We start from the raw sequence: 26,367 nt of genomic DNA, 5'->3' as shown, positions 1-26,367 counted from the left end.
TAAATCTATGCCCCCTGGTTATTGACCTCTCTGCTAAGGGAAATAGGTCCTTCTTATTCACTCTATCTAGGCCCCTCATTAATTTTATACACCTCACTTACATCTCCCCTCAACCTCCTCTGTTCCAAGAAAACAACCCCAGTCTATCCAATCTTTCCTCATGGCTAAAATTCTTCAGTCCTGGCAACATCCTCGTAAATCTCCTCTGTACCCTCACTCGTGCAATCACATCTTTCCTGTAATGTGGTGACCAGAACTGTACGCAGTACTCTAGCTGTGGCCTAACTAGTGTTTTATACAGTTCTAATATAACCTCCCTGCTCTCGGCTAATAAAGGAAATTATTCCATTTGCCTTCTTAACCACCTTATCTACCCGAGCTGCTACCTTAATTGACAGCAGTATTAATGTACTAATTTTATCTGAATGGCAGTAAGGTACATTCAAGAACTGAATACAGTAACTGCTTGCTGAGGACTGACCGGTTGCAATATTAATCAGCAAAAAAAAGGTGATTTACTCTTTTTAGCAGAGTCTTCCAGACTATGAGTGTTCAGTCCATCATCTTGGATCCAGAAAGATAGGCATCAGTGCAGTAATTCAGTAAATGGTCATTGATTTAATACAGCATAACACTAAGTCTGCCGATACAAAGATATATCCTGTTTTAACCATAAAAATTTGAATAACGGGGCCCTGAAATTTCGAGTGAGGTCTGGAAGGGGGTGATTCTGAGGTGGAATAGAACTTCCGCCTGCCAAAGCCAGTGTCCTTGACCCTATCAGTAATACTGGGGTCAGATTACTTTGAGTATTTTGGGTGGGTGTCCTTGCAGTTTCTGAGGCACCTACCTGACGAGGGAGGGATTTTGCTGCAGAGAGTGAGGCAGCAAATGAAGAAGATTCACCCTACGTGGTATTACTCCCCTCCCCAAAAGAATTTACAGACCACACAGATCATATGAAGATCTCAGTGAGGAGCTCTGTGTGAGAGAGGTGCGCTTCATCAAAGGGACAATAGAGGAGCTGAGCCAGCTACTGCATGAAGACTTGTGGCCAAGATTATCTGCCTGGACAGCTTGGCTCATGGCTTTGAAAGTGATGATCACACTCAGTTTCTATGCCACTGGCTCATTTCAAGCAGCCAAAGCAGATCTCCATAATATCATCAAAATGGAGTCTGGTAACTGATACATTTTTTAGGCGAGCTAAGGAATACGTCCAATGTGGCATGATAGCAAGCCAGCAACGTTATTGGGCCATCCAGTCTTATTGCATTGCTGGGTTCCCCAAAGTGCAGGGTGCAATAGATGGCACACACATAGAATTTGCAAGGTCCTACCATTAACCCCCTCAACTTTCTTGCCATGATACATTCGTTCTCAAGAACTCTGGCCTCCCTGAGCTCGTCTAGGAAGATAACCCTCATAGTTGTAGTTTGCTGGGCCGAGCACAACTTTTCCATCCAAAAAGACCTGGACATGGAGATTCCTGAGAAGACGGCCTGAGTTGCTTTAGAGGCAGAAGGTCATGGAGTGCAGCATCAGGAGGCCCCGCACTCAGTGGAATTCATAGTGATGGCTGAAAAGAGCATCAGAAAACTCAATTTATCAATCAAGTGTTCTCACCTAACTCTCTTCCTTTGTCACCACTACCACTATTCCTTATCCTTCACCGTCACATAAACAACAAAGCCTTCAATCCAGTAAGCATCCCAGAACATCGCTTCACATCAGACTTCTTTAACCCAAAATGTCCATGTAAGTTCTAAATAATATGAATGAATAACTGACCATGCCATTAATGCACCCTTTCCTGTATGCCTATAATTCTATGAATAACTGGGCATGGACTAAGTGCACATTCTCCTTTATTACAAGAAACTCAAAAATGAACATGGGCCAACTTATTTTTTTCCTCACACCATGATTCCTTGGATGTCTAAATGTGCTTTTCGTTCCCCTATTGTACTGCTTTTCCTAGGAGCAATCTGATGGCCTGTATCATGAGGCAGTGGTACAAAAGGCTCATGGGACTGAAGTGGCTCTCCTCTCATAGAAGTTTTGTCCTGGGAGGGAACCACTGCTGGCTGCATTTCTGGAGCTTGTGCCTGCACAACCTGATATCGACTTCCATGTGCTACTTGTGTGGTGCTCTGAGGGGAAAGCCTAATGCCTGGCACATGCTGCTGACCTGAGAAATGACATCCCCATGCAGGTCCACTCCTGCCGTCTCCATTCTGCTAAGCCCTGCATTTGTGTATCCACTGATCAGTGGGCAGGCTGGTCAAATGACAGCTATCAGATCCTGAAAGCCCTGGGTATCCAGGGAAAGCTGGAACATCGAGTGCTGTCTAATTCTGTCCTTTAAGGTCAGCAGTCTTAGAATCATAGAAGTTTACAACATGGAAACAGGCCCTTCGGCCCAACATGTCCATGTCGCCCAGTTTATACCACTAAGCTAGTCCCAATTGCCTGCAATTGGCCCAATAGAATCATAGAAGTTTAGAGTCTTCTTCCGTGGAGACAGTCACCTCTGGTCCCTGGCCACTTCTGAAGTGGGGGGGCTGTCGTAAATTCCAGTGCAGCCGCTACATGCTTCATTGATGCTTGCAAAAAAGCAAAATGCTTCCTTGGTGTTACCGCAAATGAGGGCAGTTGTCTCCAGAATCACATCCAGTCAGTTGCTGCACATCCTCAGAGATTGACCTCAAAGTCTGCATCTAGGTGACATTCCTCAAACATCCTTCTGCAGGTCTTAGGCAGCCAGAAGTCTTTTTCTCCTTTGGTGCACTTCATCTAGTTATAGTCCAACGATTTTATTTGAAATTTACAAGTTTTCGGAGGCTTCCTCCTTCCTCAGGTAAACATTTACCTGAGGAAGGAGGAAGCCTCCGAAAGCTTGTAAATTTCAAATAAAATCGTTGGACTACAACTTGGTGTTGTAAAATTGTTTACAATTGTCAACCCCAGTCCATCACCGGCATCTCCGCATCAGCACTTCATCTAGGACTGTCTATAAATCGGCCTCAATAAAACGTTTTGCTCTTTTCTGCATCCTTCCAATTCCCTGCTCCCTTCTTTGGGTGCCTCTGCCTATTTTTCCACTTGAAGGCATTTTTTCAAAAGTGCCACCAAAACCTCACATGGGTCATCTATTGCAGCTACCCTACCTAACAGTTTAAACCATTTAATGATTACCAGCGACTTCCCCAGCTTGTTGCTGCAATCTTCAATCATTCTAGGCTTTTTAAAGGCTGCTTTGTGAACCCCTCCAGCCCAATACACTTGTGTTATATGAGAGTTGAGTTCAGCCAACACCAGTGGATATTTAATTGAATTGACCTCGCAATTTACAGTAGGATCAATACTGACGTGGATCGGCAGCTGGAAGCCCCAGCTCAGCAGTGCAACATCAGGGCAAATGGCCATATAGAATTTCAAGTCCACTATAACTGTTATAACTCAGTGCTGGAAGTTGTTAGCCCTGAGGCGTGCTATGTCCCATTCACTCCATACAAGAGGCTAGCTTTCGGTTCATGAGAGCCACAGACCTGCACATAAGAGCTATCTCTTGTGGTGAACACAAGTAAAGAGTTTTGGGAGCAAACCCAAGTTGTAACATTTGTTCTTGCAATTTTATTTGAAAATAATTGCCCCATTTTCCACACTTTTAGTGGGAGTGGTGGAGCTTTGGACAATTTGTAGTTTATGCAGAATGGAGCTCTATAGCTGAAAAAAAACTGAAAAAATAAAATGCAAGACTTGGGTAAAGGAGATAGACAGCATACACAAATGGCCAACATATTTTTGCTGCAATCTTTCATAAGGACTATTTATGACATTTTCTGATGATGTGATGAAGGATGAATTTAGAAAATCATTCAAATATTTTGCAGACCCTAGAATCATGACTCCCATTTACATTGGGGAGCTATTTTGCATAATAAGCCTGGTGTAAATATAAGTGTTGAAATCTCTCAATTCCTCTCAAGCAGTTTAATGCTGACTATAGAATGCTCCTTCTAAGCTCAAAATACAGGGTCCAATATGCTCTTTCTCCTATCTGTGTTGCAATCAGGACCCATCACACCAATTCCTATTCTTAACTCATTTCTTCCCAGGACCTTATAACTGTGGGAAATACTTGCCTAATTCAATCTTCTCTTCCTCTTACAATCTACAAGCTTTAAAAACCCAAGCTTGGTATCACCGAACCACTGCCTTTAGTTTGCCACAAAATACACAGAGTACAAACTCACTCAGAAGCCGTACATTAGCTGATGTGGGTAAACAAAATGCCATACTGCTCCACAAGGGTGCTTTTCTGGGCCTGAGATTAAGGCAGGTTGTTGAGACAACACTAAGAGCACTTCATTCTGTATACCTAATGTAATTTATGATGCATAAGTGTTTAACTGAGAAAATTGTTCCAATCCACAACTTTTACACCTCTCACCTTGATTAGAAAAAAAGATCACTTAAAACAAATTAATAATTATATAATTATTGTGGGCAAAAAGAAGGTGCAATACTGGGAAATTATAACGTCTGTAGAATTGCTTGGACTAGAAATTGTCTTGGCCCACTTTCGGGCCTGAAAGTGTCAGCGTTTAAAAGCTGGAGGCTCAGAGGCAGCTCATTGATCAGCGTGGGACTAAAGTAAGTCCTGGGGGGGGAGGGGGGGAGGGGGGGAGAGGAGAATGGGAGGGAGGCTATGGCGGGCTGACAGCAGCCCACAGTAGTGCTGTAGAGCCAGGAGGAACACTCATGCTCGCACCCCCCACAACCCGGCTTCACATAAAGGTAAGTTTAAAAAGACTTACTTGCCTTTTTGGTGGCGGCCTCCAGTGGTACCGATAAGGCCCACTGTTTAAGCCATGATGTTAGGAACCAAAATATTGAGCAGAGCAGGCCTGGTGCCTGCTCTGCTCAGCATCAGCACTGACAGAATATCATGGAAAGGTACATAAACAGCTGTTAGGCCCCTCATTTACATATTTAAGATGCCTAACATCTGTTTTAGACTGCCACTAGGGACGCCTGAATATCACCTGACCCAATATGGGGCCAGACGTATTTCAGGCTTCCTTGGGGCACGACATTGCAACCTGAAATTAGTCCTTTTTGCTCACATTTTCTGCCTAGAAAACAGGTGCAATGAGGACCAATATCTCCCCCTTTATCTTTGACAAAAATAGTTGGTCATTGGAGCAGTCACTGTGCACTTTACGTTTTCATGCAGATTAATGTACTGAGGTAGCAGTAGAAACTGCTCCGCACAAAGAGGTAGTGTGGGAAATGTATCATGGGGAAAATTGCATCATTGGGCCATCAGTTGAACTGCTTTAGATGTCAGGCAAATTGCTCTGTCAGCATGAAGCCAGGCCTGCTGAACTATTTCAGTACTGGATGACAAGTGATGATCATCATTACCAGGCATTCCAATACATCTTTTGAAATTGGTGATTAAATCCTCTCACATGGGCAGCATATTAGTTGACTGGGAGTGAGCGAATTGGAAAATGTTCCTGTGTTTCTGTTTTGTTTCATTCAAATGAACTCCAACACTTCAAACCCAAGGCTAGAAATAAATTATCAGAATTGTTTAGAATATCTGGCCAGATACTGCAATAAATTTAATTCTAGAGAGTCAGCCGATCCCACATGACTTCTGAAAGCTTTATACGCTTTTTAGGACTGCGTATTTGCTGAGGGGCAAGACTGAAAAGTCCATTTTTCCCTGGAGACAAATATGTTTGTTTATCAAAGACATCTCACTAATTATTCCAGCTTAACGCTAGATCCTAGCTAGTGCATAAAACATATCACCTACCTCCAGGATATGCACCTGCAATGAGGATGTGAAAGAACACTGCAACCCAGCAGACATGTGACATTTTTCATATTTGAAATTCAGCAAACTCTATGATACTGTTCTGTGTGAGTCAAAGAAAATATGTGTTACTGTAAGGCGCAGAAGGGGAGATTTTCTGCTTCCGTCAACCAGCGGCAAATGAGCGCAGCAGGCACACGGGGGTGGGTGGAAAATCAGGCACCAATTCAGAGCGCTGGAAATGCACCAGCTGCACACTGCCTGGTATTTTCCATCCGAGCAGCTCTGGAGGCTCCATGTGCTCACTCGGCTGGAGTGCATGACCTAACTGAAAGGCCAGAAGCTATGAGAATTAGGGCAGGACTTCCCTCACTTCTTGCTGCTTTGCTCTTCCAAAGCAACATCATCATTGTGCACCTCTGTAAAACAGGCATACTTGCTTCCAGGTATTCAGAACTTAAGTTCTTAAAGCTGTAATGCCTTCACTAAGACATAGCTAGAGCATACAACAGGTATGCAAAGCAAAGATTCCACTGTCTGGATAGATCTGGGAGTGTCCTGCTGTACAGCTGCCACAAGGTGTCCAGAATGAGAAGAATATGCTGTATACTGCACAATTATGGAAGGAGGTATCATGCAGCAGGTGCATGAACAGGGTCTGGAAGGGAAATGAGGAATGAAACAATAAGATGGAGGCTGAGGAGTTTCCAGTTCCACTGGAGCTGCAGCATTTTATTTAAACATTGAAGTCTCCCCCCACCCAGCACAAGAATTCTTGTATCATGTTCCCAGTGAACTGATGTGATACTTCACCTTACTCACCATGCAGGCACATCCATTCATCTGCTGCAGAAATATGGTCCAGGGCAAATGAACTCTCTGCACAAATTCCAAATTCAACTCCAAAGATGTAATAGTGCAGTCATTCTTGCTGTCTGTCAGTGCCTCTTACTCCAGTGATTCCTCTTTGTGACTGTGTATGGAGTGTTTCTCTCACTACCTGCTCTAGTGCTCCTTCTAGATGCTGCACTTATGGAAGAAAGAAATGAGGTAGCTGGCTGCTGCATGGCCCTGAATGATTCCTTGCATGCTGGTGGCTCTGTACCTCCTTCTGTAGAGCCATAAGATGGTGATAAAACTGCTGGCATCATTTCTGCTACTGTGGTGGCTTCCTAGACCAGCTCACGTTCTGACTCTGTATAGGTCACATGAGTGGGGCAACTGGATGGTATGGATGCAGAGCTGCCCTGAGAGATTGCCTACCTCTGCTTCTGGACACTCCCTCGGTATATCCTGCCACCTGTGTGGGAGTAGACCACAGAGCTGCAATGGGTTGCTGAAGCCCTGAACCAGAGTGCTGTCCAGACAAGTCCCTAGTATGGTGAATCCAGGCAGAACGGACTCATGGACATTGGTGCCAAAGGTCTCATTAGCATCAGTTTGACATTCTGGAAAGAAACCACAACTGCACTTAGGACTCCATTAAGAGGGGCTCTTCTAGAAGTGTCATGAACTGCAATTCTGTGAAATAGTAAAACAGCACTGCACAGATGCATAATGAACTCCTCCACACTGGCCATCACATCGTGTAGGATGCTCTGCACACTTTCAGACGATTCATTGAATTGATTGTGCTCAGAAAGTGGAATTTTTTTGTATGCAGTTCCTGGATGGCACCAATTTTGGAACTCAGCAGCTGAGGGCGGTCCTCTCATTCACTCCTTCCTGATCTTCTGCTATTGCTTACATTTCCTCCTTCTCATGCTATATGTTTTATGCAGTGATCCCTGCTGTAAGTCTAACTCTAAATACGAATCCTGGAAGTGTACATTCCTGAGCTGCGACTCGCTACAGGTGGAGAGAATATTGCTGTGTGTTGTGAGATGGAAGCCCTCTATCCTCAGTCGTGCTCCTCAAGTACACCTATAGAAATACAATAAGAAGCAGTTATAACCTTGTAACCAACAGGTGCTATGCTATGATGATCTGATGCCTACTAAGTTTCCGGTTGACATACTGCCTGAATGTGTGATAAATGCATGGAGGTAAGATTAAGTTGAAGTGATGGGTACCAGCCTGGAGATGGGCGTTGGTCACCTGCTGACCTTATCCAATGGGAAGTATCAAGTGGGAGCTCACAATCTCTAAAATAATTTACTTTAGGCAGGTGGGTGTTAATGGAGTCTTTTATGGTTCTATCCACCATCATTAAAAGGTTTGAAATTGGAAGATGTGTCATGCATGGATATGATTTCCTTAGGATTATTTCCAACGGCTGAAAGGTTCCCAACGATGAACGTGAAAACCATCTAAGGATGCATATGGTTGAAATGAAAGTGCATTTTGCTGCCATTCCATAGCACTGTGAAGAGGTAAATTCAACGGCTACTAACCATGGCAAATATCTTCATTGGGTTAATTTTCTTCCTCCTCTACAACAAGGACCCTCCTTATCGCAGAAGTTACATTGACTTGCTCCGCCATCTGTTACAATGCAACCCAGACAGCTCACTTTAGAGGAAGGCGCCCTTCCAACCTATACATAGCAACCTCTATGTTGCACCTCTTTCAACATTACCTCTCAGGCTCTGTCTGCAAAGGGAGGAGGGACTGAGCCCTTTCCATCTTCTCTGACAACTTCAAAAGCTGTAGCAAAAAACACTTTCAACTGACTGCCTTTTCACCTTACAGGAAGTGAAGGCGCCAGTTTAAGGTACAGCATATCTCATCGCACCCCAACTCCGTGCTGCGAGTGCATGGCCCAATCAGCGTTGGGAGCACTGCAGAATTATTTAAATGACTGTCCCTCAGAAAATATTGGGAGGTCCCCTCCATGCAGCCATGATGCAAAATACACTTGTGCCCTATCACTATCAGAAAATCTCCACTGTAGTTTGTAAACAGGGTAAGAGGATTGCCTATATGGATTTGAACTGATGAAAGTTATTAAAGAATGTGTGATATACTAGAGGTTGTGATGTACAGAAAGGTTGTGCATAGCAGGAATTGAAAACTGCATGAAGTTAGGTTTTTATCAGCTCCTGTCATTAGCTCAATTAATATGTAATTATTGACAGCTTTATTATAGACTATCCTGATTTAAGGTCATTCATATTTCAATTTATTCAAGCATCTTGGAGTTAAATTTCAGGGAAGCAATTTCCAGTATGACCAGAGATAACAAGAAAAAGCCACTAAATTTTATTGACGTCTGAGTCAACTAGAAAACCTCATTAAAAATGTACTGCATTTGCAAAAATATATGGAGCACGAAAGCAAAATATTGGAAGAATATGCTGGTTCAAGCCAGTTTGTAGTGAAGTCTGGTTACTCAGACCAGTACATTGTGCACTTAAACAACAAATGGCCCCTATTCTTACTTTCACAAATGCAAATTATATCAGTATTAAATTCTAATGATTAGTTTAATGCCTTATAGTTAATTGGATGCTACAGTCTAGTATCTTACCTTGGGATTACTACTCAGTATAAAATCTGTTGTGAAACATCATAACTCCTGAAGCCGTTATTCTTTATATTAACCAGCAGTGAAATCAGTGGAGAATATCCTTTAATGTAATTGTCAATGTAAATAACATTTTTAAAAAATATTTATGCCCCTCCCACTGATTTTTCATTTCCATTCCTGGTTTGTCTGTAATCAATGCAACCAGTGCTACTGCTGGGTGGGCCTAGACCAGGCAATTTTCCCATACTCAGGAAAAGGGTGCTTCATCCAACAACCTAGCTGGCACTGGGATAATGACAGCTGCCAAGTTGAACAATGAGTTGAAGCAGAGACTTGGGTTTAGGCCACATGTTTAGGAGACCATGGCCTGGATTTTTCTCCAGGGCAAGTGCACCATCAGAGGAGGATCAGGGTGGGACTTCCACCCACTGATCTCTGCTGTGACTCCAACCCATTTTCCTGGGTCAAGGTTGATTTGATATGCAGAGCAGGATAACAGCAGGATCCCTCTTACCAAGAGAGAGCCCGCTGCTGGAATACTGCAGAATGCACTAGTGCAACAGAGGGTGTCCCAAACATGAGGGACCTAACGAAAGATTGCAGAATAGCCCTGAAATTCTGCAGAAAATTGTTATTCTAGACCTCAGACTGAGCCAAGTCCTAAAAAAGATCAGTCTTGGGGCCTGAGGAGAAGAGATACCCTTGACTGGGTGCTGTCCCTCTGAGAGGGCCTTCAGCAGGCCTTCCATTGCTGCCCCACCTCCCCTCTCCTGGCGGTCTTTGGGATCAGCAGTAGTAGCAGCAGGGGCCAGGAAAATTGAAAGCTTCCCGGCCCCCACACAGCAGGGCAGTCACAGGGCAGCTGGCCGACATCCCTGCTGGGCAGGTGAAGGAAAACCCATGAAGCTGCTGGTAGAGGTGGGGATGTAGTGGCAGGCCTCCCTGACTAATTCCGTTTGATTTTCCACAACTATATTGCTCAGTTTTTGGGCTGGAGATTGGTGGAAAACCCAGCCATATATTTATTGAACTATTATTACAACCATAAATAATTATATTACGTGGTAATTGCTTTTTCATTATTTCACTACATTAATGGAATAGGATAAATAATTATATTATATCTTCGAATGCTATAGTGCTCTACCATATACCCCAGCAAATTATGGAAAGCCAGTTATATGCTTTAGAGTGTGTGAAATGATAAGTTTATCTACATACCAGGAAATCATTTAAAAAGGAATTAAGGAAAGAAATTGAATTTTCTGGGCAGTTTAGTAAATTAAAGTTTAGTAAATTAAGTGATGTGGCTATAATATCTAAATTCAGTTAATAAACTGTTTAATATGAGTCGATTATTACTTCTTAGCTGACTAATGTTATCATTCCTGACTCCATTTGGGGGATCTTTGAATCTCAATAGTCATGTCATTCACATCTGTGCAATATCTATATTTTAATGCCTCTGGAGAGTGCTTCATTTACAGTCCAAAATTAATGAAAAACAATGGGAAATTAATGTGCAATTTAAAATCTAATTATCTGACCAATAAATAAACGCGGAGTATTGAGCTGTTACTCAGCCACAAAAATCTATAATTATTATGCTCCTAACATCATCATTCAAACAACATGTTTCTGGATACACAACGAGTTTCCAAGGACAAGACTACCGACTCAGTGAGCTTCATTGCGTTATTAAATCTTGAGGGGTTGTTTGTGCTGTGAATTCTTTTCTGTTATATTAAGAGAATGTTTACCAAAGTCTTGCGTATTAGAGTGATGACTCAAGGAACACTGTGACCCAGGAACGTGAAGTGGGTATAAAACAGCCCCCTGAGCACTGATATAGCACGCAAGAAAATTGGTGAATAGGCTCCCAATGAACACATTGTAAATCTCTTAATGGGTGAAAATGGTTACAGAAATTAGTAGTACCCTAATTACAATTTGATCAGAGAATGGTTGTTACTTTGAACACTAGAGCAGTATATTCTCTCAGCAAGCTGTCCCACATTAGAGTATTACATGTCGTACTGCTTTGTGCTGAATTACTAAGGGATTTGTTTTCCTGAATGGATTGATCTTGTTGCCTGATTACTCCATTTTGGCTTATTTAATATAAATATTTTCTCCTCTGCACCTAAACAGCTGAGTCAATCTGTACTGACACAGAATGGTTTTAAATCAAATAAACTATTAGTGGTTATATGCATGATACCTCAACTGTGTGTACTATCAGCATATTTCCTCCTCATTTAACTACAGTTATATGGTGTAATCCGGTGGTAGAGAGCCACTGGCAGTCACCATGGAAATCTGAGGAGGTAAGTAAGTCAGAAAATTTCATGATAACGCACATTTGATCAATTTACCTGAACTGTTTGTCATCCTCTGTAATTAAAGGGGGAACAGTTACAGTTTGGCCTTTACCCAACATTTTATCTAGTTCACTGCTAGATGGCAGTTTCCTTCAACCAGACCAATCTTATGTTCCAAAAGTTGTTTCCTTATTCATGCTGTTTACAGATTAGTGCACTGAAGTATAATGGTTAGCCCCTAACCATGGGAAACAATTACTGGTGACTGCATGGAATGGCCACCACACTCTCCAATCCACTTTGAAGGTAGAAGATATTACTTCACCACAGCATTGTGTATAGGTTAAAACTACTTAGTTAAATTTATTTACAAGTGGAATAATACAAGCAAAGGAGATACAGAGAGATATTAAACAGCACGATACCTAAAAATAATGAAACTAGAATCAGTCCACAATGGTTAATAAATCTTTTTTCAGTATGGTATTTCTTACAGGTTATTACAAGCAATGGGGCCTTAAAATGAACAACCACAATTGTTTCTTTTGTAGACCTTTAAGATGTTATGACAGAAATTTCAGTTCACCCATGAATTTCAGATCTTTTGTCAAAACTAAAATTTAGCAACCAGAGATGTATGCCATGGAACATCTTTCATGTTACAGCCAGTTATTTTTAAGAACACAAACGAACTGAGAATTAAACAGATTTAAACCTGTTGAGATGAGGTGTTAATATCTGTAAGTTGTCATTTCCTCTGTACATCTTCCCAAGACTGGATATCACACTTACAGTAGATTTGTCTTAGGAAATAATATTCAGAGGGAATAGGTTGTCTTTATGTGGTGGAAGATAGGTTAAATCTGATTTAAAAATTTTAGCCACCAATGTCTCTGGGAGGACACCATTTTTCAGTAGCAAGACACAAAACTGACTGCAAAATCAGACTTTGACAGCATATTCAATAAGAAACACCTGTTCTACAGAAATTTTCTTTGTTAGGTTCAAAATCTTCATTCAGTAGCCAAATAATTCAAACACTGGCTCATGGCAGAAACAGTTTGTGTGCAGACTGACGCACTATAGAAAAGACAATTCTAATGCTGAGGAAATAGTGAGGGTCCAGGCATCATCACGACATATGGGAACTTTTAAACTCTCAGTCTTGTTTGCTTGCATCAAAAAAATGGCTAGAACATGAAAGACATTGCAATCACAGCTCTCGTTGCTCAGCTTTAGTCTGGCAAAAGTTCCGAATTCCATGGATGAACTCTGCTTTGCATCATCCACATGCATTATCACATCTCGATGGTCTACCAGGAAACAAATATAACTGCTTCATCCAAAAATCTTGTTGATCATACATTGTTTAAAAAAAATTGTGAAAGAGTTATATTAATACCTGATTTTATTGTTTTTAAGCATTGTGCTGATTCATTTTTTTTTAATTTGAAAAAATTATTCCAAATTTAGATGTCAGTCTCACAGCTGTTCCTAGCCAATTTTTGGCAGTCAACCAAATCTTTTTTTTAAATAATTTTAATTTCAGTAATTGCGCTTCCCAGTTTATTCCCAAGCTAGCTCCTCAAACCATTTCCTAGCAAAAAAAAATGAGCTTCAGGGATACCAAATATCAGTCATATTTTAAATTGTGTAAGCCAGCAAAAGAGTCCCTGTTGACCTCACCCTCCATTGCTACTCTCCACAAGGCACAAGTGACAATCTGTCCCCAATTGATTATGGCCATATCACAGGAGGGGTTGAATTCACACTGGAAATCACCTCTCATCTGTGTGAATCACACTGGGGAGGTGAGGGAACCTGTCAGTATCATGACGTGATACAACATAATACCTGGTGTATGCTACAGAGACTGTAGCAGGTGCCTGAATATTCCCAGTAGAATTAAAATCTTTCTTAACAAATGAGCTCCTGAATCAGGTAGTTCTGCAAATGCAGGAAAAAAATGACCAGAGAGTAGCTAAGCCATATATACCAGGAAGTTCCATGTTTCCATCCCCAGATTGTGCTGAGCTAATTGTTCTCAGCCAAGGTGGAAGTAGGGGTACTACAGTTGACCTTAGGGAAAATGGGCCTGATTTCCCATTCCTGATTCCTATCCAGCCAAGCCTGCCAGAGTTGTACATGGGTGGATGTCGGCAGAAAACCGAATCAGGCACAGCTCTTCCCGGCCCCCCGGCAGGTGAATAGCCTGTTGACACTCCTTGTCGAGGATTAGACATGAATTATGGCCCTTGGGAGAGGTACTGAAGGATGAATGGTGCAGGTGGAACATAAACACGTTCGAAATGGCATGTAAGAATGATTGTTATTCTTATCATTTCAAAATATAATTGGTCAAAACCATTCTGTTGAAGAGTTTTGTTAAAGGATCTTCCCCCTTGAACATCGGCCCATCTTTTCTTTTTGCAGACGTTGTGCGTTTCCAACATTTTCTGTTCCTGATTATTGACCAGCTGTCATTTTCATCCTGTAATGTATAAGGGTTAGTTTTCTGACTTTGCATTGCGGACAGGTAAAGTTCCCACTGAAAGCAAAAAGTCAGAACGTTACCCCTATTTTGCTAGTATTGGTTGACTGGTAGTTTCTACTTTACTTTTAAGGGGGAGGTGCCTCAAAACCAAGTGAACTGACTGGGATAATATACAACTTGATGTACACTTCAATATACATTGTCTGCTTCCTACCAGTAACTATTAACTTATGACCCTTTTTGTTATAGTCTCTTTTTGTGTTTAATGTTAATAATGTAAATTCTTAATACTTTTATAAATTATGTATAATTTCACTTTTCTTATCAACATATGGTAACCAAAGTTCTTAGGTTTGTAAGCCCAGTATTCTGCAGGTTAGTAGGGCATCAGAGTGCTGAGAAAAAGACATGGGGAGGAAGCAAAAAACCCAACTGTAACATATAAATTGCATTCCGAATGCTGATGTGCAGTGATGTAGAAAGTAGTTTTCTGCCTGATGGCCCACACTACTGAGCAAGTCACTTATTGATGAGAACCAGGCCTGAACTAAATTGGAGAGACCAAAGGCACCTTTGCAATAATAATGAAGCTTCCTTAAATTCTGTTTGCTTTATGTTCTGAAGAATTTATCACTTGTGTTCTGCCTTTTAGTGTACATACATCACTGCAATTATGTACTTCTATTTTCCTTATTTTGTTTTTTGACACATAAATATTGAAGTAAATACTTCAATGCTGCATAAACACTTGAAATGTCTTGACATTAACCACTAATCCCATTTCAAGATTTAAATGTCCCCATGTATACAAGGTAACATATGTCACTCACATGCTGAATTGATGGGAGTGTTTAATTGGTACAAGTAGGGGTCAGTATTACACTATATTTTAAATGTTTCTGTTATATTTTGTAAAGTGAGCAGTAGTTCTAATCCATCCCAATGAATAAGTGATGCTATGAGAATGCCACTTTTCAGTCCAGTAGTGGCCCGATGAGCATTGAATGCTTAGTTTTAGCAATGGGGGTACAGGTAAAATTGACAAAACATGCAGAAAAAATTAAATTATCCCTGTAGTTGTGTATTAAGCATATCAATATGCTGGATTGCAATCAACTCTTAGCTACATCTTTTAGTATGATGGGGGGGGGGGGGCGCGGAGTGGCGGTGTTGGGGAGTCCAAAAGTACGGGCCATAAGTATAAGATAGTCACTAATAAATCCAATAAGGAATTCAGGAGACACTTTTTACTCAGAGAACATGGAATTCGCTACCACAAGGAGTGGTTGAGGTGAATAGCATAGATGCATTTAATGGGAAGCTAGATAAGTGCAGGAGGGAGAAAGGAATAGTAGGATATGTTGATAGGGTGAGATGAAGTAATGTGGGAGGAGGCTCGTGTGGAGCATAAACACCAGCATAGACTTGTTGGGCCGAATGGCCTGTTTCTGTGCTGTAAAATTCTATATAATTCTATATATTGCTACTAAATAGATACGCATGGTCCTTAGAGAGAGCCTCTGTGTACTTAAATGCTTGTGAAGAGTTCTGTTCATCCATTGGCTGAAATTTCCTGTGCCAGAAAAGCTGGCTTTCCCATCCGCACTGATTTGTCATTGGAAAATTAAAGGGCTTTTTTCACATTCATTTTAAGATAAAAGAACTTGTATTTCTATAGCACGTTATTATGTCTCTCAGACATCTCAGAGCGCTTCAGGTACAATGAATTGCTTTGTAGTGCACTCAGTGTTATATAAGCAAGTGCAACAGCCATCTTACAGCAATGCCCCACATATAGCTAGAAGATGATTGACCAATAATCTACTTTTGGTGGTGCTCATTAAGTAAAGAATGTTGGCTCGGGCACTAGAAGAATTCTCTGCTCTTTTTAAAACATTCATCTGAACCACATAAATGGGGCCTTGGTTTAATGTCTCATCCAGAGGATGATATCTCCAACAATACAGCACTGCACTGTAGTATCCATCAAGATTATGTGCCCAAGTCTTGATGTGGGGCTTGAACCCACAGCCTTCGGAATCAGAGGGAAGTGCAACTATTGTGACCTAACCTGAAATATAGCTGCCTTATCGGTAGGAACTGGTTCAAAGTAACTCAAAATGTGCTGCATATTATAAGGGTGCAGTGAGAAGTCTGTGACAATTAACACAGTTGATAACTCCCTTAGTGTTGTTATTTTTGACCTACCGAGTGCATTGCAAAGTTATATTATAATCTTTGAGTAAATAGCTGTGAAAGCTATTGATTGTATTCCCTTCACTCCGGAGACCTACTGAGCTCAAACCCAGCACATGGGAAAAACCTGAAGGTTTCTTTTCATAAATGGCTGTTAAGATTCACAAATCAATTGAGGTCTAGCTTCTTCCTCAGTTGTTTCATAGAAATTTTAAAAATTTCAGCAAAGAAGGAGGCCATTTGTCACGTTGGGCCAGTGATAGTGCTAGCTCCTTAGCTACATGTATCTACTCCAATCCCATTTCCCTGTTCTTTTCCTACATCTTTAATATTCTTCCCTTTCAAATTCCCTTTTAAGTGATGTTTTGGTCTCTGCCTTTTCCCCATTCTTGAACGCGACTATAATATTTGTCACCCTCCAATTCGTTGGCACATTTCTAATTTCTGAAGATTTTTGGAAAATTACGTTTAGTGCCTCTGTAATCTTCCCCTTAACCACTGTCAGAATTCTGGATGCATACCATCTGGGTCTGGTGATTTTTCTACTTTTGATCTCATTGTCTTTTTTAATACACTTTCTTTCAGAATATGTATTCCCAGTAATAACTCCTGCACATCCTCTTGGGTTCTCCTAAAAAGTTTCATTTTCAGCTTCCTCTGTAGAAGTACTTATTAAGCATTTCCACCATCCCCTCAAGTTCAAGATCTCTAAGCAGCCTCAACCCGTCTATGATTATCCTTTTATTTCTTATGCGCTTATAAAACACCTTGCTATTTCCATTGACCATCAATCTTCTTTCATATTTCCTCATAGCCATCCTAATTATTTTTTATTTCTTGCTTTCTTTTCATAGTATAATTCTCAGTTTTCTTCTTTATTATCCCTTCTATATTTATCATATGCCTCTTTGTTTTAATTTCATTTTTGCTTTAACCTAATTATCCATGAAACTCCAGCCTTTGATGTACACCGTGTTACTCGCAAACCTCTCTCGATTGCCTGCGAATCTCACCTTCCATTTCTTTCCCACTATTCAGTGATCTATAATGTCCTCTCAATATGGTGGCAGATCCCTTACTGTTTCTTAACTCTACAGAGATGGACTGTGAGCACCACCATCAATTAAAACTTTCTTTTCTATGTATCTTCAATCAATAAGGCCATCTCCCTCTCTCCCTTTTATCTCTTGCTATCGCTCCAGTCAAATTTTTATAGCTGGGACTATTTCGTTCCCAGTCTCACCCTGGCTGATGCCAAGTTTCTGAAAAGGCTAAAAAATTATATTCCTCCTTTTTAATTACTGCTGGAGTTCTTGACTTCCCCAACTTCATTTCCAATGTTTTGCACATTCACATCGAAACATTGCAACTCAGGCATACTCATCCTGCTCAAATACCCTTTTCCTTTCAGTTTTTTTAATTCTTTCCTTCACTATCTTTCTCCTTAACCAGTCTCCCATGTGCTTTAAGGTACCTTTCTCCATAGAGCCCTTTACTTTGCATATCTCCCACCTCCTAATGTGTATACCATATGTATATTTTAGTAAAACTATAAAGGCTGTGTTTCAGAATTTATATTTTACAAATATTTTTGTGAGCTGATTAGGATGGGGGTGACCATGCAGGAGAATGGAAGTTTTCACCTATTTCAACTATTCAGCTTTGTAATTGTCCCATTCTCCATCTTTATGACCTGCTTAAAGTGGATAAGAATTTTCCTGAACTATTTTCTCTTACACACATATAACAGTGGGCAGTTATCAAAGCATTTTATATCTATATTCATTTTCTTTGTTTTCTATAAAATAATTATTATACGATGTTTAGGGTCATAATAAATATAATTATTGATAGAACCCTGTGGAAGGATAAGAGGTAGTATTGAGTTTAACAGTTTTTAAGCAGTAAATTTTAAAAATGGATCTGTGTTGGAAAAATATACCCGTTTATACATGGGATAATCAAGTGGCTATATGACATGATGTTTGTTGGACTGAATTGCCTCCTTAGTTGGTGTAAAATTCTATGATTCTATAATATTATCACAGAATAATGTGTACTCAGAATGTAATGTGAGAAGATATTTAGGCATTGAAAAAGAAATGCTGGCTAGGATTGTACAGTGGCAGTTAAGCTGTTCACTACCACAACGTTATCGCTTCTAATTCAGTGTGTTCCCAATCTGAGCTGCACTGTCTGGGCAATGAGGGACTGAGGAAAAGAAAATCAAAGGATGAGTTAACCTGTCCCAAATCTCACATACGTATCAACCAGCTGCAGACTGGCATAAGCAAAGGCCTGAGATAGGACTCCTGCCTATAAATGGAATGGTGTAGAGATATGTCAGAAGAAATAGTTATAAAACACACACAATATTACTCTCTGCCTTACAACATCTACCACGGAAACTATTCCCTTCCTTGACTACTATCTTGCCTCATTCCACTTAAACTGTCAGGACACATTAGAATTACAGTTAACCCAATTTTATTTCTCTAATAGTGTGTTTCTTTTCCCCATACTTCCACTTCAAATGGACTGGAAATTGAGGGAGTCTAAAGCAGTGTCCTCAAAAGAAACAATCTTGCCCTTTACCCTACTTGCTGCCACAGTCAACTTGTAGTGAGAAACATCCTCGCACAGCAACGTGCAGAGCAGCTGTAAGCCTTTTAACAACTGCCAGATATTCCACCCATTGACCCAAACGCGCTCACAGCACACCAGGCGGTCTGTGCAGGGAGCGACTCAGTGATATTCAGACTAGCTGACCTCGCTGTCAGCTTTCTCCACTCTTGGCAGACGATACATCACCTGTGCAGCAGTCCCACCTCCACTGCATAATCAACCCCTATAGGAATGAATTATTGTAAAATTATTTTGACACTGCACCAACTCAGAATCTTATGCATTAACATTGTACTTGGTGGTTGCCCTTCCTGTTGAGAATTGAGCCTCAGCTCTTTCTCTGTGAAAGAAGCACATTCCTATGCATCATGCATAACAAAGACTCTGAGGTAAGAACTGTTATTGCAGTTATACTGAATTCATGTTGAGGGTAAAAGATTACTTGGAAAGATTTATTTTATGAGGTCCTTATGTTATTGACATATTGTTCAGCAGCTGAGTGTACAAATATTTAACAGGGAATTATATAATTTCTAATTATTTCACTTAGTGAAAGCAAAGATGTGATATTTAACTAGTGCACAGCTGGTCATGTAAATGTTTTAAAATTTGATTTCTTAAAAATAATTTAAGTCTGAGAATTTTTGCTTAAAAATCTGTGATTTTAGAAAAAATAGCATGTTTTAAAATGGTTTCTGGTTTATGAACTATGTTGCATAACACAGGCTTCTAGTTTGATGTTACCCCTAACTCCCCACACAGTGACCTCTTGATCTCAGTTAGGCTTCCACTATAACTCTGAGCAGAGATAAGGCACGTAAGAAGGGAAAATCAACAATAACGTGCATTTATGTCGCATCTTTAATGTGAAGAAACTTCCCAAGGTGCTTCACAGAAGAAGAAAGGAACCCTTTGTCGGGTGTTAAGAGAAGTCAACGAAGAATTGGTTGAAGAGATGGGTTTAAGGAGACTTATAAATGTGGGGAAGGAAGTAGAGAGGTAAGGGATTTTAGGGAGGGCATTCCAGAGATGACAGCTGAGATGGCTGAAGGCTTTGGCACCAATGATGAAATGGAGGAAAGGGTGATTCACAGAAGATCAGAGTCATGAGGAATGGATGGCGTGGGAAGACCTGCATGGCTGGAGGTTCTTGTAGAGGTATGGTAGGGTGAGGCCTGGAGGGACACATAAATGTGGATGAGGATTTTAAATTTGAGTAGTTGACAGAACTGGGAACCAGTATAGGACAGACAACAGGCAAATGGGACATAATTTATGAGGGTGGTGATCAGGAGAACAGCTGTCAGCACTTTGAGGTCTATGTGTCGAAAACATGAATAAAGGTTTCAGGAGTATTGAGGATGAGGTGGAGGTGGTCAACATTGCAAATCAGACAGCAAGTGAAGCCCAAAGTAGTCATGAAGCATTGGCACGAAAACAGGCCAACCCTCTCCGGATATGGCATAAGTCATTGGGAAACCCATGGAATGGGAAAAGTAACTTAGAAAGAACTTTCTAAGAGAAGTATTCAAATTCCATGGAAGAGAACATGGGGTCACAATTGTAATCTTTTTCTGTTTGCACACATAATAATACTGGGATGGACTTTCCTGTGTATTTGCGCCCAGAGACAACTGTAATCGGGGCAAATACCTGGCATTAAAGATCGAATAACCTCGGGCACAAGTGTGTAACGCACGTAATTATGCTAAGCCTGAATTTCCTTGATCGTTTATGCCCGTCTATCGGGCTTGCACCCAAGAACATCACAGCTCATTATAATGGTTCCGCCTTCCCGGCTAAAGAGCCGGTTCAAAACGGGTATAAAATTAAACCCAGAATTTTAGGTGTAGCAGGAAACACAGTCCATTTTTCCAGTATAAAACCAGAAAATACTGGAAAAACTCAGCAGGTCAGGCAGCATCCATGAAAAGAGAAACAGAGTTAACATTTCAGGCCGATGACCTGGAAGTAGCAGGAAATATGGTCACTTTTCCAGTGTTTTATTGTGATTTTTTTTTAAGCAAATTTTTTTATTTATCCTCACTGAGCCCTGCACAGTATTTTCTGTTTCTTTGAATGCATTTTTATGGCTTTAGTATGAGTCGCGTTAAAAATTGAAAAGCTTCCAAGATTGCATGTTCTTAAACATGCTGTACCTAATGTGCATGATGGTTAGATGGTTTGAAACTTAAAGAAGGAATTTATGTGTGACTTCCACGCTTTCCTCGGGCTCCACTTAGCTTTGTTTACCCTGATTTTCGCTTGTTTAAGGCGCATTTTACATTTCTGCGTATGCTAATACATTTAGCAGGAACTTTAAGAGTAAATTGATATCGGCAAAATGGGCCCACAAATTTCGAATGTAACTTCCCACTTACATGGACAGTATCTCTGGTTTGGGGTAGAATCTACATTCCTTATGGGCGGCTGGAAATTGTTATGTTTTTCATATGCGAATACCATTTGATTGCAAAACAAGTAGAAACCACTTTACACATTCTGCTTGCTTTGTCCAGAAGACAATCTCTGGTAACAGATTGCATGATTTATAACAGGCACCATTTCATCTGCAGGAAGTGGGTTTACAATCCAGATACCTGTTCAATCTGATTTGGAGTGGCACAGTTTCTCACAGCAGGGGTTGGTCCACAAGGTGTCTCCGTGGAAGGGGTTAACTGACACTTGTAGGCCCAGCTAGAGGAATATATATTGGCAGCCCCTTACAGCTCTTCAATCCTTCTGAGCTCATTGAGGTGGAGGTTAAAAGAAACCTCATGTCTAAGTTTTATGCTACGGACGCTAATCCAGATTTAATGTTGCTGCGAGTTAGAAAAGCGTTCTGTTCAATTTTATTATTTTCTATAACAAAGGAGATGTAAGATAAAAGTTCTGGAGTGGACTGAAATCTGCTGTATTAATTTTATGCTACTGTCTATGCCTTACTTTTAATAAACCTTATTTGTATTCTGTAGCCTAAAACTCTCAGTCTGATAAAGTGCTTACTCTTCTGTTATCCAAAGACTGGGAGATACAAGAGGATTTGTGCCAATTTAGTGACCTAATTACAGCAACAAGGATTTATGCTCAATCCCTGGACAATGCTACATTGCCAGATATTGTGCGCATAATGTTAGACTTTGTTTTGTAGGAAGCAAGGGCTCAGGTATGGCAGTGATTCTTGGCACTTAAACACGATCTCTGGTGAAGCCCTAAAATCATAACAGATAGCAAGTGAGGATGTCCTGCACACTTACCTGAACTAACATGCACTTTCAGTCAATTTTATTTCGATTCTAATATTTCGGTTGCAATTTCTTGACCATCCCAAACAATATTGATTTGAGTACTTTGTTTCCGTTTCAGACCAAAGGTTCTCAAAGTACCACACCGGTAGGTACTCAGAAAAAAGTGAAGAGAACTCTTCCCAACCCTCCTCCAGAGGAGGCTGGCGTTGCTGGGAGCCAGGCGGCATTCTCCACTGTCGGCTCTGTTTCCCGAAGAAGAGCCTGCAGGACCAACACCATGGCCAGAGCTAAGATTCTCCAGGACATTGACAGGGAATTGGAACTTGTGGAAAGAGAGTCCTCCAAACTCAGGAAAAAACAGGCAGAACTGGATGAAGAGGAAAAAGAAATTGATGCCAAATTAAGATATTTGGAAATGGGCATTAATCGAAGGAAAGAAGCTTTGCTGAAGGAGAGAGAAAAAAGGGAGCGTGCTTATTTGCAGGGTGTGGCTGAGGAAAGAGATTATATGTCAGACAGTGAAGTAAGCAACATAAGAGAGACCAGAATGGATGGTCAACGTGGATTAGAGAGACCTAGAACTGCTCCACAGCCTGACTATGATCAGTTTCTATCACCTCAGACCCAGTCGCAGCCTCAGTATGCGACCACTCCCAGCCATTATACACAATACCAGTACTCTCCTCCTCCACCAACCCAAGCCCAAACTCAATACCAACAGCAGTCTCCTTACCAACAGCAGGCATTGTACCATCAGCAAGTTTCTCCCTATCAAACCCAGCCTACATATCAGGCTGTCCCCACTATCACTTATCAACAACAGTCCCCTCCTTCTCAAACCCAACCAACAGTCTACCCGCATCCATCACAGATGATAATGATTCAACAAAAACCAAGGCAGGCAACACTTGTTGACCTTGAACCCAAAATAACTACAAACTATGAGGTGATCCGTAATCAGCCTCTGCTGATGGCTTCCACTTCGGCAGACAGCACTTATGCAGTTCCCCACTTGGGCAATAAATACAGTAATTTAGACCTTAGAATAGGGCTGGATGAAAGGGGAACCATGACAAGTAGCCCAATGTCAAGCATTTCTGCAGAATCCTTTTATGCTGACCTAGAGCAGCACACACCTCGGAATTATGTTCTGATTGATGACATTGGGGAACTCACTAAAGGATCTACTTCCCTTACTACCGGATTCAATCTTCACGAAATACAAAAGGAAGTACAAAAGAGCGAGCGTCTGCTCCGTGCAAGTGAAGCCCGCAGAGCTGGGGATGTGAAAGATTTTATTGGACCGCTGCAGACCTCATCCCGGTTACACTCCTATGGAAAAGCAGATGAGGATCCTATGGAGGATCCTTATGAACTAAAGCTGTTGAAGCAACAAATCAAACAAGAGTTTCGCAGAGGTACCGAAGGTTTAGAACATCTTTCTGGCCTTCCCCACTACTACCATGGAGATAGCAGCTACAGGCATTTTCCAAAGTCTGAGAAATACAGCATAGGCAGGCTTACTCTTGAAAAGCAAGCTGCAAAACAATTGCCGCAATCCATTATTTACCAAAAGCAAAGCAAACACAAAAAACAGTTGCTGGACCCCAAAATCTCCAAGTTTTTGCCCATTCAAGAAGCCAGAGATGCAGAGCCTGACTATGCTAGCTACATGGGCACTACTTCATCAGTAACTGGTGTTACTTCTAGGGCAAGGCTTATTCAGGATGACATAACATTTGGCCTAAGAAAAAATATCCGTGACCAGCAGAAGTTTCTTGGGCCAACTATCAGATCTACATTAGATGATGAAGTTGACAAAGCGTACACCAGTGGAACCAGATCCAGGCCCTCGTCAGTTTATGGACTTGATTTGTCAATTAAAAGAGACCCTTCAAGTACATCACTACGGATAAAAGGTCAGGAAAATGACCCATTAGATATCGCCTATGCACACAGCACTCCTTCCGTACGAACAAAACCATCCAGTTTACCTATTAGCCACAGTAGAGGGAGAATTCCCATAGTAGCCCAGAATTCTGAGGAAGAAAGCCCCTTAAGTCCAGTTGGACAGCCTATGGGTATGGCCCGTGCAGCAGCTGGTCCATTGCCACCAATATCTGCTGATACAAGGGAACAGTTTGGTTCGAGCCACTCACTGCCTGAAGTACAACAACACATGAGAGAGGAGTCACGGACACGTGGATATGACCGTGACATAGCATTCATTATGGATGACTTCCAACATGCCATGTCAGATAGTGAAGGTAAAATGGGACTCAGGATGTTGTATTATCATCAACCAAATTTCACTTCTATGCATGTATATCATTTCTGTTCATTCTTCATGGACTCTCTTGTTCTTGCCTGTACTTTATTTTCATTTGTGTATTTGTGTGTACCTCAGCAGAGAAAAGTTTTTCATGCAAGCATGTTACAAAGCCATTACAGATTTCTTTTTACATAGAGGATATTCTGTCACCTATTTGCAAGTAAGGAAATTAGGATGTTAATGAACTGCCATACATTTCTTTCAGTTGAATGTGTACGATGTTACTTAATTTATGATATTGCTTACCTATAAAGATTTTGTGAGGAACAATTTGTTTTTTTTCTATTTTCTTTATAATTTAATTTTTTGTATGTGAATCAGTCCACATTTTAGTGCTATTAAAACCATTCCCATTTATTAGCCCTAAGTACTGTGTAGCCATAGAGAAATCGGCAGCATTTGTATTGAAATGTCAGACTGTACTGTAGGATGCCATGGTTTCTTTTAATCGTATATGATAATTTGATAAAAATGGGGAAGCTGTCTTGAAGACTTTCTACAACATTTCTTTTAATTTAAACAAATGACAAAAAATTGGAAAATGTTGGAAGAGGTGTGTTTTGATCATTTTGAATTATAGCTTAACTAGGCCAACAAAGAGGAGATTCTGTCAATTTATTTCTAATTTATTTACTTTTATATTTTGGAGTTGGCTGCACAAGAAAGCTGCCAATCCCACTCTGGAAATGTCTGTGCGCAGAGCCTAATAAGTAAAACAAATAGAATACACAAATGTATGTGACTTCTCAGACAAGTAATGCTCTCTGTGCCATAGCTGTATGCAACTTTAGGTTAGTGACTGCATCAGTGAGTGTGTACTCTGCCAATATTACAATCGCTGCATATGTTTAATCATTATAGAACTCCACTCCAAATATTCTGTTAAGTGCAAAGTGATATAGTAGAGTACAGACGCACAAAGTTTATTTCTCAATTTTAAAATTATTTTATTTAGTTTCCAAAAGGGTTATACAGATTTCTCATTAATTTTATTAATGCTTATTGAACAAAGACTTCCATTGCTGCTTTACGACATTCAGAATTTATTACAACTGTATGCATTTTTCTCCCCCCCCTTTGGCCAAATACTAACTGAAGAAATAAGTACAGATAATGACTTTGCAGATTTTAGTTTGGAGATGCTGCTGCTGATTATTTTAACAAGCAAAGGGTCACCGCAGTTACAATTCTTGGTGCCCTACATCGCATATAAATAAAAAAAGATTATCTGAGAAACCTAACTATTCTGATACTGCTTTTTTTCTTTCTTTTTCCTTCTCTTGCTTTATATCAAACAGGGGTGTGCACAGCACTGAATCAATTAACTGAACCCAACCAAACTAGGTTCATTGAAATCAATTGTGAGTTGAATGATTTGGTTGGACTTTCAGCTTTGTTAAATTGAGTTTGCTAGCTAATGAAGGAGCACTGAGTGACATTATATAGTATATATGCAAGGCATGGTAATTGGTTCTTGGGAAGATTTGTGTATTGAAAATACCAAAGGAAACTAAAGACCAATCTATGTGCACTATTGTTGCTAGGCTTTCAGTTTCAGCTATTCATCTTAACAATTAAGATATGAAACATTTAAGATATGAAACATGCTTCATGTTCTAACTGAGGATATTACTGCTTCAGATTAGACAAATGCAAATCCCAAACCAAATTGTATTGGTACGTTGTCCAGTTTCTAGGCATAGAGCTGGTTTTAGAGATCTGCCCTCAAAAGATTACGGGTAGATTCCTCACACATTCATCGTCAATGGGTGGAAAATCTAGCCCGTGATCATTTAGGCAAAATCCATGACAGTGCAAATTGATATAGAACATTAGAAGGAGTGGGCTG

At 40.6% G+C, this 26,367-nt stretch overlaps 1 protein-coding gene across 1 annotated transcript in view; it reads left to right on the top strand.

Moving 5' to 3' along the window:
• The window catches only part of pcloa (piccolo presynaptic cytomatrix protein a), a 428,697-nt gene that overhangs the window by 250,564 nt on the left and 151,766 nt on the right, over positions 1–26,367 (top strand). Inside the window, exon 8 of the mRNA XM_068005288.1 lies at positions 22,305–24,453. Coding sequence (XP_067861389.1) covers positions 22,305–24,453 — 2,149 coding nt within the window. The remainder of the gene's footprint in view (positions 1–22,304; positions 24,454–26,367) is intronic.

Source organism: Heptranchias perlo, chromosome 24 (genome assembly GCF_035084215.1).
Source record: "Heptranchias perlo isolate sHepPer1 chromosome 24, sHepPer1.hap1, whole genome shotgun sequence".
NCBI lineage: Eukaryota > Metazoa > Chordata > Chondrichthyes > Hexanchiformes > Hexanchidae > Heptranchias > Heptranchias perlo.
Note: the sequence above shows the minus strand (reverse complement) of the source record. Positions and strands in the feature narration are given on the sequence as shown.